General features: G+C 49.6%; 1 protein-coding gene across 1 annotated transcript; it reads left to right on the forward strand.

The window, feature by feature from the left end:
* Nucleotides 1-4226: 4226 nt before the first annotated feature.
* On the forward strand, nt 4227-4409 carry CTXND1 (cortexin domain containing 1). The gene has a single exon (XM_035130544.1). The coding sequence runs from the start codon at nt 4227-4229 to the stop codon at nt 4407-4409; it is 183 nt and encodes a 60-aa protein (XP_034986435.1).
* Nucleotides 4410-15115: the final 10706 nt, after the last annotated feature.

Consider the following 15115-nt stretch of genomic DNA (forward strand, 5'->3'; position numbering starts at 1 on the left):
CTAGAGGTGGGGGGGCACCCCAGCCGCAGCTAGTCCAAGTGAGAAGGGGACAGAGCCTAGTCACCAAGTTCAGCGGAGACCCGAGGGAGTACCTCGGATTCGAGACTGAGATAAATTATGCGCTGGAATTGCATGCAGCAGAATTCCCAGATGACGCGCACAGAGTCTACTTTATCATAGAGCATTTGACGGGGGCCGCCCGGGAATGGGTAAGACCGCTCATCGCGCAAAAAAATCCTTGCATGAAGAACGCAACTTTATTTCTAGAAGCTTTAAAATTAATGTACGCTAGCGACAGTGAAATGGAGGCCACTAAACAGGAGCTTCATGACCTAACACAAGGAAAATCGACAGTTAGAGACTACTGGGCGAAATTCACCATGCTGGTGCACAAACTGGGGTGGGATCTGAACAGTGAGCCAGTGAAATCAGCCTTCTACCTAGGTTTGCATGCAGACGTTAAGGATGAGCTGGCAAGAGGTCCTAGACCGCAGACTATGGATCAGCTCAGCAATGCGGTGCAGCAGTGGTGAGCGAGGCAGAACTCACAGCACTGACGGCAGCGGATGAATTTGCCACCCGCATCTTCAGAGACCTGAGAGGGGGGAGGGAGCAGGCCAAAGACTTTGAGGAGAAGAGGGGTTTGCTTTTTTACAGGGGAGCCCTGTACCTCCCGACCAAACAGCTGAGAGGTAAGGTTCTCAAGCAGATGCACGACAACCCAACGGCGGGTCATTTCGGAAGGGACAAAACCACTCACCTAGTCATGAGACACTTCTGGTGGCCAGGGGTGCGGGAGGATGTTCGGGATTATGTCAGGGGATGTGACACCTGCCAGCGAGCAAAGGTGGTCAGAGCGCCACCAGCAGGTTTGCTGGAGCCATTAGCCACACCGCACAGGCCGTGGGAAGTAGTGTCCATGGACTTCATCACAGACCTGCCGTCGTCCAGGGGCAAGACCGCAGTGTTGGTGGTGGTGGACCTCATGTCCAAAATGTGCCACTTTATACCGTGTGCCAGGGCGGTCTCGGCAGAAGAGACGGCCAAACTGTTTGTGGACCACGTATTCCGACTGCATGGATTGCCTTTAAGAGTTATTTCGGATCGTGGCCGCCAATTTGTTTCCAGGTTCTGGCGACGGCTCATGAACCTCCTGCAGGTGGAGGTCAGCTTGTCGACGGCTCGGCACCCGCAGACCAATGGACAGGCGGAGCGGGTCAACGCCATTCTGCAGCAGTACCTGAGATGTTACGTCAGCCAGAGGCAAACGGACTGGGTGGATCGCCTGCCACTGGCAGAATTTGCCTACAACAATGCGGTGCACGTCTCCACAGGGGTGTCGCCCTTTAAGGCCAACTATGGGCGCGACCTCAGATCTTTCCCGGAGAGGGAGGGGGAGGAGGAGGAAGAGGGCCCACAGGCCGAGGAGTGGGCAGAGGACCTGGAGACGGTGCACCAACAGCTCAGAGAACACTTGGAGAGGGCCAAGGAAGCGTATAAGAAGGGGGCAGATCGCCACAGGCGGCCGGGAGAGGTCATAAGGGTGGGGGACAAGGTTTGGTTATCCTCGGAAGGTCTTCCCACCAGGGGGCGATGCAGAAAGTTAGCACACAGGAGGCTGGGCCCCTTCACGGTCACGCAACAGGTCAACCCGGTAGCCTTCAGGCTAGCACTGCCGGAGGACATGAGAGTGCACCCAGTGTTTCATAGATCACTGCTGTCGCCGTACAGGGAAAGTACCAGGTTCAGGGACAGCGATCAGCCTCCAGAGGGAGGGGGGGAGACGGGAAACGCCCGACAGCTCAATGAGGCAACTGAGATTTTAGACTCAAGGAGAGGGGTGAGAGGACTGGAGTACCTGATAGCATGGGAGGACACTCCGCCATCCCACAATGAGTGGATACCGGCCACGGAAGTACCTGAGGAATTTTTAGTGGAAGAATTCCACGCCCTGTTCCCCCACAGGCCCAAGCCCTGGCACATGGAAAGGGAGGGAGAGGGGGAGGAGCAGGAGGAAGGGATAGCAGGCAGCAGCTCCCCATGGAGATGGGAAGCGGAATTTGAGGACACGGAAGAAGAGGTGTGGGTTTCACCGAGGTCAACGGCGTCAGAGGCAGGAGAGGACTGGCAGAACATTTTTACTCCCACCAGCTCTGATGCCACTGACTTCTTGGGATTTCCGTCTTCTCAGGGGGAAGGAGAGAGATCGCAGGATTGGGGGGAAATTTTCACACCCACAGGCTCGGATGCCACAGACTTCTTGGGATTTCACTCGTCCCCAGCAAGCAGAGAGCCACTGGGGAGGAGGAGAGAGGAGCCTGGGAGGGGGGTGGATGTGAGGGACAAGGGATACAGGGAAGTCCCTCCCATCTTAAGTTCCAGCCCATCACCAAGCGCTGGAGAGAGTAAGGAGAGCTCTGCCTCCAGCGGAGAGTCAGGAAGTGGTGTCCGAGGCTCAGGCAGGGTTGTGGAGCCCATGCCTCAGGTGGGACAGGAAGTTGGACGCACGGGGGGGAGGCCAATCCCCCCAACTCCCGAATTGCGACGCAAACGTAGGGGGAAGAGGTTGGGTCTGCCAAAGTTGTGGTGCTGGAAGAAAACGCGCCAATCGCCATTCGGGAGTTCTGACACCTCACCTTAAGGATGCATTTTTACTGCTCTGAACACTGTAAATAATCAGCACTTAATAAAAGCCTTAAAAGACCATGCTGGAGTCGTTACTCTAGAGTAGCCATACCAGGCCCTCTGACAGATTGGATCCTAGAATTTGCAAAATAATCAGGGTGTGTAAAGAGAAGTTACGGTATTATATTAATATGAAAAACATGGAATAAGCCTCTTGGTGTCTTTTAGACTCTGATTGATGGCTAAAGTTATGATTTAACTAGAACACTTCCTGTTTGACCTTTGTCTGTTTTTAAATTCTTTGCACTGGTTGTCCCTCATATCTTACTGACGGGCATATCCTTGAGGCTGACATGGTTTTAATACCATGTTTCTGCGTCTCACAGAAGTATCCAGTGCCAGCCCTATTTATGTAATGTGAACAAGAGATTAATAATTTTCAGGATAGCAGCCCAACAGATTTAAAATGGAGAAATAAATGTTCATTTTTAAGGCGACAGGAGAGTGAAATTAACATTTTTGTCCCTTTTGCCGTAGGGGCCTTACCCATCGCCTTTCAGCCTGATCCGGGGTGTATGACAAAGAAACATTCCTTACACAGCAGTGGCCCATCTTGTATATCAGGTCAGTTTCCTCGTGTAGCCCCTGTTAAACCACTTTGATAACTCTGTGGGGGGAATAGGGAACCTTGTGGGAGGGAAGCCATGACTGTTTGAAGTGGTATGATTTAAAGGCATAGTTCAAATGGGGCCTTGGTTTCTGCTGGATTTTTATGTTGGTTCAAGGAAAAAAAGGAGAATTCCTGGATACCAAGATCCAAGTTTGCCGCAAGTACTCAGCAGAGATTTAAAGTCACAAAATATGCAGCAAAGCAAAGCATGAAAATATGGGCTGTTCAACCTTTAAAATATGCCCTTTAAAGCGAGATCCAAAATGTCCCCTTAAAAGTTTATTTTCAGAGTTTCCCTCTTCCTACAGCATAGGAAAAAGACCACCTGCTTGGTGACTTCAATAAATCGTTTACTTACAAACTCTTCAAAGGTCAGATTAATGAGTTGGGCAGGGCAGGGGCTGGAATGCACAGGCAGTAAAACTTGGCTTAGTTGCAAAAGTGGTGAAAGTTCCTAAAGTATTGGTATAGGGACACAAGAATGGCTGGTTAGAGCCATGCGGCTGAGCTAGACCAGCTCAACCTCCTCACATGCAGAGCTTCTCAGGTAGAGTGGCCTTGGGGGACGGGTGGGAGACAATAGGCTTTATTGCCTGTTTCTTCCCAAGGTGAGGGAAGTGGACCTATCTAAGCTTGGCAGAACAGCTTACTCCATGGTATTAACCCCTTCGTGCATTAATTAGACTTGAGCATGTTGGTTATATGAGGCTGGTTATGCGGCTGAAGCCTCTGAAGTCAGTCCCAAGTCTAGGCAGGTATGTTTAGGTGCACAAGCACGTTAACTTGCTTCTTTAAAAAAACAACCAGCCAAGGACATGGGCTATAGATTTCATGACACTTTACTCAGTCAGTCCCTTCTCCTTGTCATCTTTCACAGGTGTACAATGAGGGTAGCAGTGGGAATCAACCCTGATGTGGAGAGACATAAGCCATGGAAGGAGGACCAACACCCGAACCCGTCTTTGTCGACGTGGACAAAGGACTAACGCTAGCATGCTTCGTCTTCCTTTGCCTCTTCCTGATCGTCATGATTATCCGCTGCGCGAAAGTCATCATGGACCCTTACAGCGCCATCCCGACGTCTACGTGGGAGGAACAGCACCTGGATGACTGACAGGGGAGAGAGGGGAGGAGGCGGGCAACAATCATGAAGCCACATGGACCAACCAAAAGCTTGCGCGAGAGAGCACAACACGGACAGCTGCCTTGCCTGGAGGAGGGCACAAAATATTATACAGCTTTTCTGAGATGCACAGGCAATGTAGGTCCCTCTGAGAGCACACTGGTGATAGCTTCCTGCCTATCAGCCTCGATACATCGCCGTGTCCTTTCTTCTTCCGAAGGAGTGACCTCCAGGTTTTAATGAGGAAATGATTATGATTGTATATCAAGTAGCACAAAAGCTCTCTAGGCACTAGAAAATCCCTTCCAAGCTTTTTTTCTAGTATAATCTCTATTAAGCACCTTCCCTCTGTTTTAAATCGTTATTTGTAATTGAAATGGGCAAATACATGCTATACATACAGGCAGATGCTATGCAGAGATAGCAGGGTGGTGTGAGGGTCAAAGACGAGGGGGCTGGCGTTTTAAAACGAGGGCACTCTTTACAAGATTGGCAATAACAATAAAGAAACCTTAAGGGTTGTTGTGTTTCTCTCCGTTGTAACTGGAGGAGGTTGCAAGGTTGATTAAAAACCAGCGTCGTAACAGATGTGCAGAATACGGACACCTGCTCCATGACATTTAAAGCACAGGGCTTCTCCCAAAGAACCTGGGAACTGTAGTATGTTAAGGGCACTGGGAATAGTAGCTGTTTGGGGAGTAAACTGCAGTTCCCAAGACACCCCCCCCCCTGGAAGCCATCGGTTTAAACGCCTGGTTTGGATCTCTGATAGCATTTAGGTGAGCTCTCTTTGGAGCCTCTGTTAATTGTGGGTGACCTCTAAGGAAGAGTCTGCTGCTTGGCTACTTCTTCTAATAGTGACCTCAGTGGATCCATGCAAATGGAACTGGAGTTGATGCAGGACTTATACGAAACTATAGGGCATCTTCAGATGAATCCTGAGGTTTAGGGAAGCATCTTCTCTATATATCCACACAAACCAAAAGGGTGGCAAGCCCATGGCAGACCCAGCACCAATGGTCAGAGGATTGTGCCCCGTGCTAGTCCTACTCAGAGCAGACCCTTTTAAATTAATGAACCTAAGATAGCCATGTTCATTAGTCTAAGTGGGTCTGCTCTGAGTGGCTACAACCCCAAAGACACACTGCGTTTCCCCTCCACTTCCCCTGGGTCCTAGCAATAAATAAGTCCGTCCTTCATATATATCCTGCTTTTCATAGAGATGGGCATTGGTTAGTTATAAAATATAGGCCACCAAACATGCGCTGATCTTAAAATGAATGACTCCCCTCTTGTTTCCAGTGTCACTGGAGGTATTTTTAGCCGAGTCTAGACAGTCATCTGTCAGGGATGCTGCAGCTGCCAGAATCATACCTTGAATAAGAACTAGTTTGGGGTGGTGAGCAGGCTTCAGACCTCCAGGGTCTGTATTATTATTATTATTATTATTATTATTATTATTATTATTATTATCATCATCATCATCATCATCATCATCATCTTCCCAAGATCTACCAACTGGAGCCAGATTCAAATGATGCACAATTAGAATGCAAGGTTCCTGTTGTGACGTGGGGTTTGTGATTTCAGCTCTCTTGACATAACATGCTGGAGACAGTTCTCTAGTAACAGCTCTTTATTAAAGTGAACAAGACTGAAGACTGAGGAGAGGAAAGCTACATTTATAGGGACAGGGGACTAGCTAGGAAGGGATACATTTTGGAGGGAAAAATATCAAGCAATCACAGTGCTGCCTTTTGGAGGAAACCAATAAGACAGAGGATCCAAATACAGCAGCTTAAATGAACCAATAGTAGCTGTACCCTCTGGAACCAAAAGGCAGTTACTTTATCCTAATGCAAATACAGACAATAATAATACAGATATAAAATCATTTGACTCAATACACAACACCCCTCCCCCCCTAGTGAGCACAGCAGACGTAATCCCTCAGGTACTGTGGGGTCCTACAATTTCTACCTGATCTCCTGACAACAGGTGTTGCAGGTTCTGGATTTGGTGTTACCTGTGGTGGAGGGGCTGCTATAGGGGTTTCATCAGGAACAGATGGAGTCCCAGACATCTCAGGGTCCCCGACCTGTACCTCGTCATCCTGAGGACTAGCAGACCCTGGTTCATTTGCTGAAGCCCCTGGTGACTGCACCTCTGGGCCATCTTCACTCTGGTCTCGCAGCTGTGCGTCATTAGCCAGGGATGAATTATCTGACTCCTCCCTGCTGAGCGCCCGGCGCCTCAGCTGATCTATATGTCTCTTCCAAACTTGCCCATTTTCCAAGGTCACATAATAGGACACAGGTCCACTAGCCCGGGTGATCACACCGGCCACCCACCGCGGACCTCGTGAATAGTTCCTCACCCAGACCAGATCTTCAGGGGCGAGATACCTTGTTGTGTCAGTCTCAGCCTGGGGGGTTGCTCTTGAATTACGGTTTGGCATTTTATATGGGTGGACATAATCCAGCACCGTTACCAGTCTTCTACCTAAGAGCAGCTCGGCTGGCGACTTGCCCGTCGCAGTACACGGTGTCGCATGCTGCAAAAATAACATTCGCGCAATGCGAGCCGACCAGTTACCCTCCATTAAGCGCGCAATGGATTCTTTGGCTGTTCTTACCATGCGCTCAGCCTGCCCATTGGAGGATGGGTGAAAGGGCGCGGATGTGACCCCTCTTATAAAGTTATCAGCCAAGAATGCCCTGAATTCTTGGGATACAAAAGCTGCCCCATTATCTGATACAATGGTCTCAGGTAACCCGTGGGTAGCAAACAGCTGCCTCAACACCTTGATTACGGCAGCTGATGCCATGCTAGGGACCATCGCCACTTCTAACCATTTGGAATATGCATCAACGATAACCAAAAAGACCTTCCCTTGGAATGGCCCAGCAAAATCTATGTGCAGCCGGCTCCAGGGAGTCCTGGACTGCTCCCACCAGTGGACTGGTGTTCTGGCCACTTCTGGCCGCACCTCTTGGCATGCCTTGCATGTTCGTACCCATTGTTCTATGTTCTGGTCCATTCCAGGCCACCACACATAACATCGGGCTAGCGACTTCATTCTGACCATTCCCGGGTGTCCCATGTGAAGCGTCTCAAGAACCCTGTTTCTCAGTGGTGCTGGGATGATCACCCTATCTCCCCATAGGAGACAACCCTTATGCATGGACAATTCGTGCTGCCTTGTTGCATAAGGCCTGAATTTTTCTTCATGCGGACCACCTGGCCACCCCCTCCCCACCCAAGTGAGCACACGGGAGAGAACAGCATCTTTCCTAGTTTTCTCAGCTATATCCGTAGCTGTTACAGGAGCCCCCGGAAGTGTTTCTAGCATCATAATGTGCTCCGCCGGAGCAGGATCCTCATTGCTCCCGCCAGGAAGGGGCAATCGACTCAGCGCATCAGCATGGCACAACTGTTTCCCCGGCACATGGGTCAAGGTGTACTGGAACCCATTCAGGAATATTGACCAACGCAACATTCTGGGGGAGAGAATTTGTGGCGTTTGTTTGTTTGGGTTGAACAACCCTAACAGTGGTTTGTGGTCCGTTTCAATGGAGAAATGGCGACCGTACAAATAATCATAGAACCTTTTGATTCCGGACACAATAGCCAGTGCCTCTTTATCAATTTGAGCATAGTTGCGCTCTGTGGGCGACAACGTACGGGAATAGAAAGAGATGGGCTTTTCCGACCCATCCGGTTCCCTATGACTCAGCACAGCCCCCAGACCGTATTGAGAGGCATCACATGCCAGGACCAGCGGCTTTGACTCATCATAATGAGCAAGGACGCTCCTGCTACTCAGCATTCCTCGCAAGGAGTCAAAAGCCTTCTGCTGCTCCCGCCCCCATCGCCACACATTCTTTTTCTGCAATAGTCTATGTAATGGTTCAGCTACCGAAGCTTTCTGGGGTAAGAACGAATGATAAAAGTTAATAAGTCCCAGGAATGACTGCAACTCCGTCTTGTTCTGTGGTCGTGGTGCCTCGATGATGGCCTTAATCTTAGCATCTGTGGGGTGGATGCCTGATGCATCAATTTTAAACCCCAAGAAATCCACAGTTGGCACCCCAAAACTGCATTTTTCTTTTTTCAGTTGCAACCCCACCTCCTTGAACTTGAGCAACACTGCACGGACATGCGCAACCAGTTCCTGTGGGTCTTTTCCAGCAATCAAAACGTCATCAAAAAATGGCAAGACCCCCGGCAGACCTCTTAACAGGCGTTCCATGAGCCCTTGAAAAATCCCTGGGGCCACACAAACTCCGAACTGTAATCTGTTAACTCTGAACGCCCCTTTATGTGTGACAATAGTCTGTGCTTCCGCTGATTGTGGGGTTACTGGCAGCTGTTGGTAAGCTTGTGCCAGGTCAATTTTGGCGAACACCTTGCCCCCAGCCAGTTTAGCCAACAGATGTGATACGACTGGAATGGGGTATGAGTTTCCCCTGAGTGCCTTATTGATAGTACATTTGTAATCTGCACATATCCTGACTTCCCCATTTGCTTTAAGGGGCGTGACGATTGGAGTCTCCCACTTAGCAGAGTCCACGGGTGAGAGAACTCCCTGCTTGACCAATTTATCCAGCTCTGCCTCGATCTTGGGTTGCAGTGCAAATGGCACTCGCCTTGGTTTGAGTCGGATTGGGGCCACCCCGGGGTCCAACTCGAAGTCAACTGGGGGCCCTTTGTAACAACCCAGTTTTCCATTAAAGAGACCAGCAAATTCCTTGCATAATGCCTCGCTCATCTCAGGGCAGGTTTGGATTGAATTAAGCCCTGAGATACTCAGTCCCAGGGCGGGGAACCAGTCAGTGCCCAGGAGACTGGGGCGACTGCCCTTCGCAATCACCAGTTTGAGTACAGCCTGTTTGTCCCGGAACTGTACTCTCACGGCACACATTCCCATAACATGGATGCGGCCTGCTGAGTACGACTGCAAGGTTGCCGGGAAGGGCTCCAGAGGGGGCAACTTACCCCTGAGGAAGAATGTCTTCGCGGTCTGGTCCGACACGATGGTGAATGCAGATCCGGAGTCCACCTCCATGTCGCACTGCTGACCCTCAATCTTCACCTTGACGTGTGCCTTGCCTTGCGCTGGAAACTGCACGGCCCTCCCGTTGATCTCCGTTACATAGTGGCAGTCCTTTAGAAAACGAGTTGCTGTGGGCGGTCTGCGATGCTCCAGTCTAGGTGCTCCTGTTGCTCCCGACGCCGCCGATCTACAGACCCTGGCGATGTGACCCGTCTTTCCGCACGTCCGGCACATAGCATCCCTGAAACGACAACTCTTCCGCTCATGGTTTCCGCCACAACCTGGGCAACTGCCTCGGCGATCTTTGTGCACTGTGCAGGCCTGACGCACCAACTCGACCCCACGGACTGGGCTCTGGCTCGGAGTAGCCTCTAGCTCGTCCATGGCATGCGCAACTTCTATCTGTGGCTTAGTGGCCTTGCGACTGGCATCAAGCTCCTCTCTTTCATAATTCTCCGTGGCGGTGGCCTCCTTCAAGGCTGAAGCAAGGGTAACCTCTTCTTTAGCAACGATGCGTCTTCTGGCTTTCTTGCTGCTCAGACCACCAATAAACCGATCCAGGAGAGTCTCTTCCAGATTTTGGAAGCCGCAATGCTGAGCGAGCTTCCGGAGCTCAGCCAGAAATGTGGATACAGACTCCCCAGCACACTGCTGCCTCTTATGGAACTCCATCCGCCGGGCCATCTTGGTCTCAGTAGGCGCCAAGTGGCTTGTTAGGCAGGCAAGAATATCTTTGAGAGATGTCTCACTCAGCTTCGCTGGAGCAAGTAATGCCTTGGCCAGCTTGAAGGTCTCGGGCCCACAGTAGCTCAGGAATGTGGCCCTTCTTTTGCTGGCATCGGTGATCCCTTGAGCCACTGCGAAGAACTCGAAGCGTTCGACGTAGTCTTCCCAGGTGTGGGGCTCTGATGGCTGGAAGGGCTCCAATACCCTTGGACTCTCCATTGTCCTAGCGGGCAGGGTCGTCTTCTCAGCTGGCCAGTGAGTCTTGTTCTAAGCTGCAATCCGGACTCTGAGGCAGGGCTGTGTTTAACCGCTCCTCAGCATTCCGGATCCCACCTTCGTCGCCAGTTGTTGTGACGTGGGGTTTGTGATTTCAGCTCTCTTGACATAACATGCTGGAGACAGTTCTCTAGTAACAGCTCTTTATTAAAGTGAACAAGACTGAAGACTGAGGAGAGGAAAGCTACATTTATAGGGACAGGGGACTAGCTAGGAAGGGATACATTTTGGAGGGAAAAATATCAAGCAATCACAGTGCTGCCTTTTGGAGGAAACCAATAAGACAGAGGATCCAAATACAGCAGCTTAAATGAACCAATAGTAGCTGTACCCTCTGGAACCAAAAGGCAGTTACTTTATCCTAATGCAAATACAGACAATAATAATACAGATATAAAATCATTTGACTCAATACACAACAGTTCCTTTGAGCACATTTGGAGCCAATGAATGTGTTTTTCTGTACCAGAACTGAACTGGGGAGTCCCCTCACACAAAAGTCCTCTCCTGGTTTACTCTCTTCATTTCAGCAGCCTAAGAACAAGGCTCCATCTGCACTATACATTTAAAGAAGTATTATATAACTTTAAACCAGGCACCCCCAAACTTCGGCCCTCCAGATGTTTTGGACTACACTTCCCATCTTCCCCGACCATTGGTCCTGTTAGCTAGGGATGATGGGAGTTGTAGGCCAAAACATCTGGAGGGCCGCAGTTTGGGGATGCCTGCTTTAAACAAACATGACTTCCCCCCAAGGAATCCTGGGAAGTGTAGTTTGTTAAGGGTGTTGAGAGTTATTATTAGGTGACCTCGCCCTGCCCCTGAGACCTGCAATTCCCAGAGTTCCCTGTAAATAAGGATTTATTGTTAAACCACTCTGTTGCCCTGTGAAACTCCACTGTTTAAGGTGCTATGATACTTGCTTTCAGTGTGTAGTGCAGATGCGGCCTAAGTCATTTTGTCACTGCTATTCTTGAACATCTGGGACTTGGGAAGCCCACCACACTTGCCACATCCGGATGAAGTGCAGGAAGAGGGCCTAATGTCTGGCAAATATGAAAGCCAGCTTCTTGGGGGTCCAGTGGGCACCTTTGCAGTGTTACAGGGTGCCGGCACTGGTGGAGGAAGAGGAGTGCGGGGGGAGCGCACCGCTCCTGGCAGCGTGATCCCAGTGGGGTGCCATTGCGGCTGCGCCCCCGCAGGCGGCGTGCCACGTCCCAGAACGCGCGACACCCCCCAAAACATGTGCCACACCCCCGGAACACACACCATCCCCGCCCCTGCCTGCTCTCTGCCCCTCGGTGCCGGAGCATGAAACTCCGCCACTAGGTGCCGGTAACAAAATGGCTGCCGTGGCAAGGTGTGGCATATCGCAAAATGGCTGCCACATCTAAACGAGCATTAAAAGATGCGGGACCACAAATCAGCAAGACCACAGCCTTGCCCATCAACGAGGAAAAAAGAACCAACGTCATCTGCCACAGGACTCTCTCACAGAGAAAAACTCTTGGCACCTCTGTGGGCATGTTTAAGGGGGCATGTTCAGTGGAGGAGGGGCTGAGCTACTGCATACACACCTATGTTCCTTCCAACTACATACAGTGGTACTTTGGTTCTCAAACTTAATCTGTTCCAGAAGTCGGTTCGCTCCGGCGCCGCGCCCTCGCAGCGCGGCTTCGTCGCGCAGTGCCCCCCCCTGCCGGCCCAGCGCCCTGGCGCCCCGCGCCACCGGGAGTGCACCTGGAGCCAGGCCTGATACTTTAATTCCTGAAACCAGGTCATAGGCTCACCCTAAGACAGGGTTTGTAAGCAAAAAGACAAAGGAAAGGCTTTCCCATTTCCTTCCTCCTTGCAGAGAAATATTGGAGGTCAATTTGGGAGAGTCAAAATGGTTTCAGGACTGCTCTCCTGTACTATTTCAGACATGTGGTTTATATACAGTACTTATGTGTTTGCCTTGTACATTTACGAACATTTATTTTATATTTGGGACCTTAGAATTCTTATAACACTACACAAATGGAGCTCCTGAAGAACGCTATCATTCTTGCGAGCATGTTTCAAGGAGATGGGGAGAGACGGTTTTAAACTGAGGCATGACGTTGTTATAGAAAATTATATGGGGGGGGGAGAAACAGGACATCATTATTAAGGAACAGAGAGGGGTGACCGAATTTGACAGCTTCAACTATCCAGAATCCTGTTCAACGCCATCTTCCCCATCTCCGCGCTCTGCTTCAAAGACCCTCAGCCTTCCCTCCCGCTTGGACACAACCCTGCCTTAAGGAAGGCTTAAGGATCCGCATATGCAAACATTTCTCAACCTTAGCATAAGCTCACACATTCCCCCTCTTCACCTTCCCCTCCGCCCTGGAACAAAACAATTACAGCGATTCACATTTTCAAGCCAGCGATACCCTGTTTTCTTTCCAGGCTTCTCTTGGAAAAAGGAAAAGGTAAATTTGCACTGAGCGGAGTGACGCTCCTTCCAATTCTATCCCACTGCTCTAAAAACATGACGTCTATCTTCCCTTCAACCAAAGACTCGCCACTGCCTGCATCTCTGTACATGGTCAAGGAGGAACTGCAATAATCCATCACCTAAGCATGAAAAGGTTCATTGAATTCCGCACACCAGATTTCCGATACCAAGGGCGAGCTCTGCTTTCTCACTGCAATTCCAAAATGTAAAAATATCGCTAATGTACTGTTAGCACAACTTCCATGCCCTATATGCCGTGTTGCATAAACAGGCCACAGAGTCGTATGTCCTTGCAAGTACTGAAGCTTTGAGCTATCTGGCCCTTGATACGATCATTAGATGCAGTTTTAATGCTATTTGCTTAACAGATGTTTGTGCCTGCACCTCTCACATGCTGTGAAATTATCCCAGGCGGGGTTTTCAGCGAGCCTGTGCATCATCTAAATGAACGCTCCGGTCGAGGGAGATTCATTCTGTTCTTTTGGCACCGTTTAGAAAAATCAATTTGGTGCCAGTAGAAATTTGCAAACTTGACAGCTGCAGGCCCGAAGCTGTATTTTGATCTGGGCGGCTCTTTTCCAAAATTCCCCTCTGTAAAGCATCATGTTCCTGTTTCAATGCACTGGCAATAAATAGGAGGTTTTATGATATCCAACAAACAGCTACAATTCCTCACTTTTGAAATGCTACCAAAGAGTTCTCGGGGACTTCTCTCCTCTCTCTCTCTCTCTCTCTCTCTCTCTCTCTCTCTCTCTCTCTCTCTCTCAAGAATAGGCAGAATCTAGGACAAATCTGCAGAGTACTGAGGGAGCCAGTTCAAACAGGGAGAATCACCCAGACAAAGTTAACTAGATGGTAAGCTAGTCTTCTGGGTAAATGCAGTTAAGCATGGCATTTATTATAGCCCCTTTAGCAGATGACCTGGGATGTATGGACTTTCTGATACGTGAATCATAAACATCAGGGGAAGAATTCAAGGTACTACATTGGCACGACACCCGTCAACAACTGACACCACCAAGTTGGATGACCTTAAAACAAATCTCTCCATCTCTTGGGGCAGCACTTCATCAAATAACCAGCAAAGAAAAGAGCTTTCCGCAGAGACTGGGAGCCAGACAGCTGTCCATCTTGTAGCACTGTCACCTGCCATATGCATAAGCTGGCAGAGTTAAATCGATCAGCTCTCCCTTCTGAAGGGAACTTTTATCACTGCAGTTTTTAGGCTTTTTGCTGAGACAGGACTAATTTTGTAGGCAGTGTTCAGCTATGACTTGATTTATCTCTTTCGTTGCATTTTCTTGTCTTCATCATAAATACCTTGCTTGCCTTCGTAAGACACATTCGATAGTCAGAGCTAAGGAACACACCAAGGTCCACCACCGCTTGGAGACCATGTTGGTCCCAGCCCAAACAGGAAGCTTTTTATAGTCCTTTCCGAGCAGGAGGGCTAATGATCAGCTTAGGTGGTTGCGCATGATGGAGCCAGTCCACAAACTGAGAATACTTCACTCAATGCAGCTTACAGTACCAGATTTCTGGTAGTCCACAAATTTCTTGCCACCTCTCCTCTGTTCAGAATAGATGGGATGGTGGGTGCCCGATCCTGATATCCTGTGAAATGTGGGTATGCTTCAACGTAGGGCGGGCTGAGCCAGCACCGACAGGTACTGAGCAGGAAAAGCAAACCATCTCTGTGTACTGTGAATTTTTGAGGGCGACACAGGAGGTCCTGGTGAACACCTTGGTGCCCAGGAGTGCCACGTTGGCAACCCCTGTACTCGGAAAACTAAAGCAGACACCCAATCTATACATGGGCTTGAGGGAAATCACTCAATTCGTACAACAAAAGCCCCTGTGATTTGAGCAGCTCCCTAAACTCAGGTGAACAGAGTTGGGGGGGGGAGGATTATTCTTGTGGTACCTTAAAAACTTAACATATTATTGGTAGCATAAACTAGTAGTTTAAACTTGAAGAGTAGACATTCATCAGGTGTATGAAATGCTATCCACCTCTGGTATACATGGATATAAAAGAGGAAAACATGTAAGTAAATAAAAAAACGCATTAGCGTCGTTATTTACAGAGGCAGACAGTAAATGCTCAGAATCAACACCTCTTCTAGCCAGTTTACAGATAAAAACAGTCACTGGAGC

The sequence above is a fragment of the Zootoca vivipara genome, chromosome 14 (assembly GCF_963506605.1).
Source record: "Zootoca vivipara chromosome 14, rZooViv1.1, whole genome shotgun sequence".
NCBI classification, from domain to species: domain Eukaryota; kingdom Metazoa; phylum Chordata; class Lepidosauria; order Squamata; family Lacertidae; genus Zootoca; species Zootoca vivipara.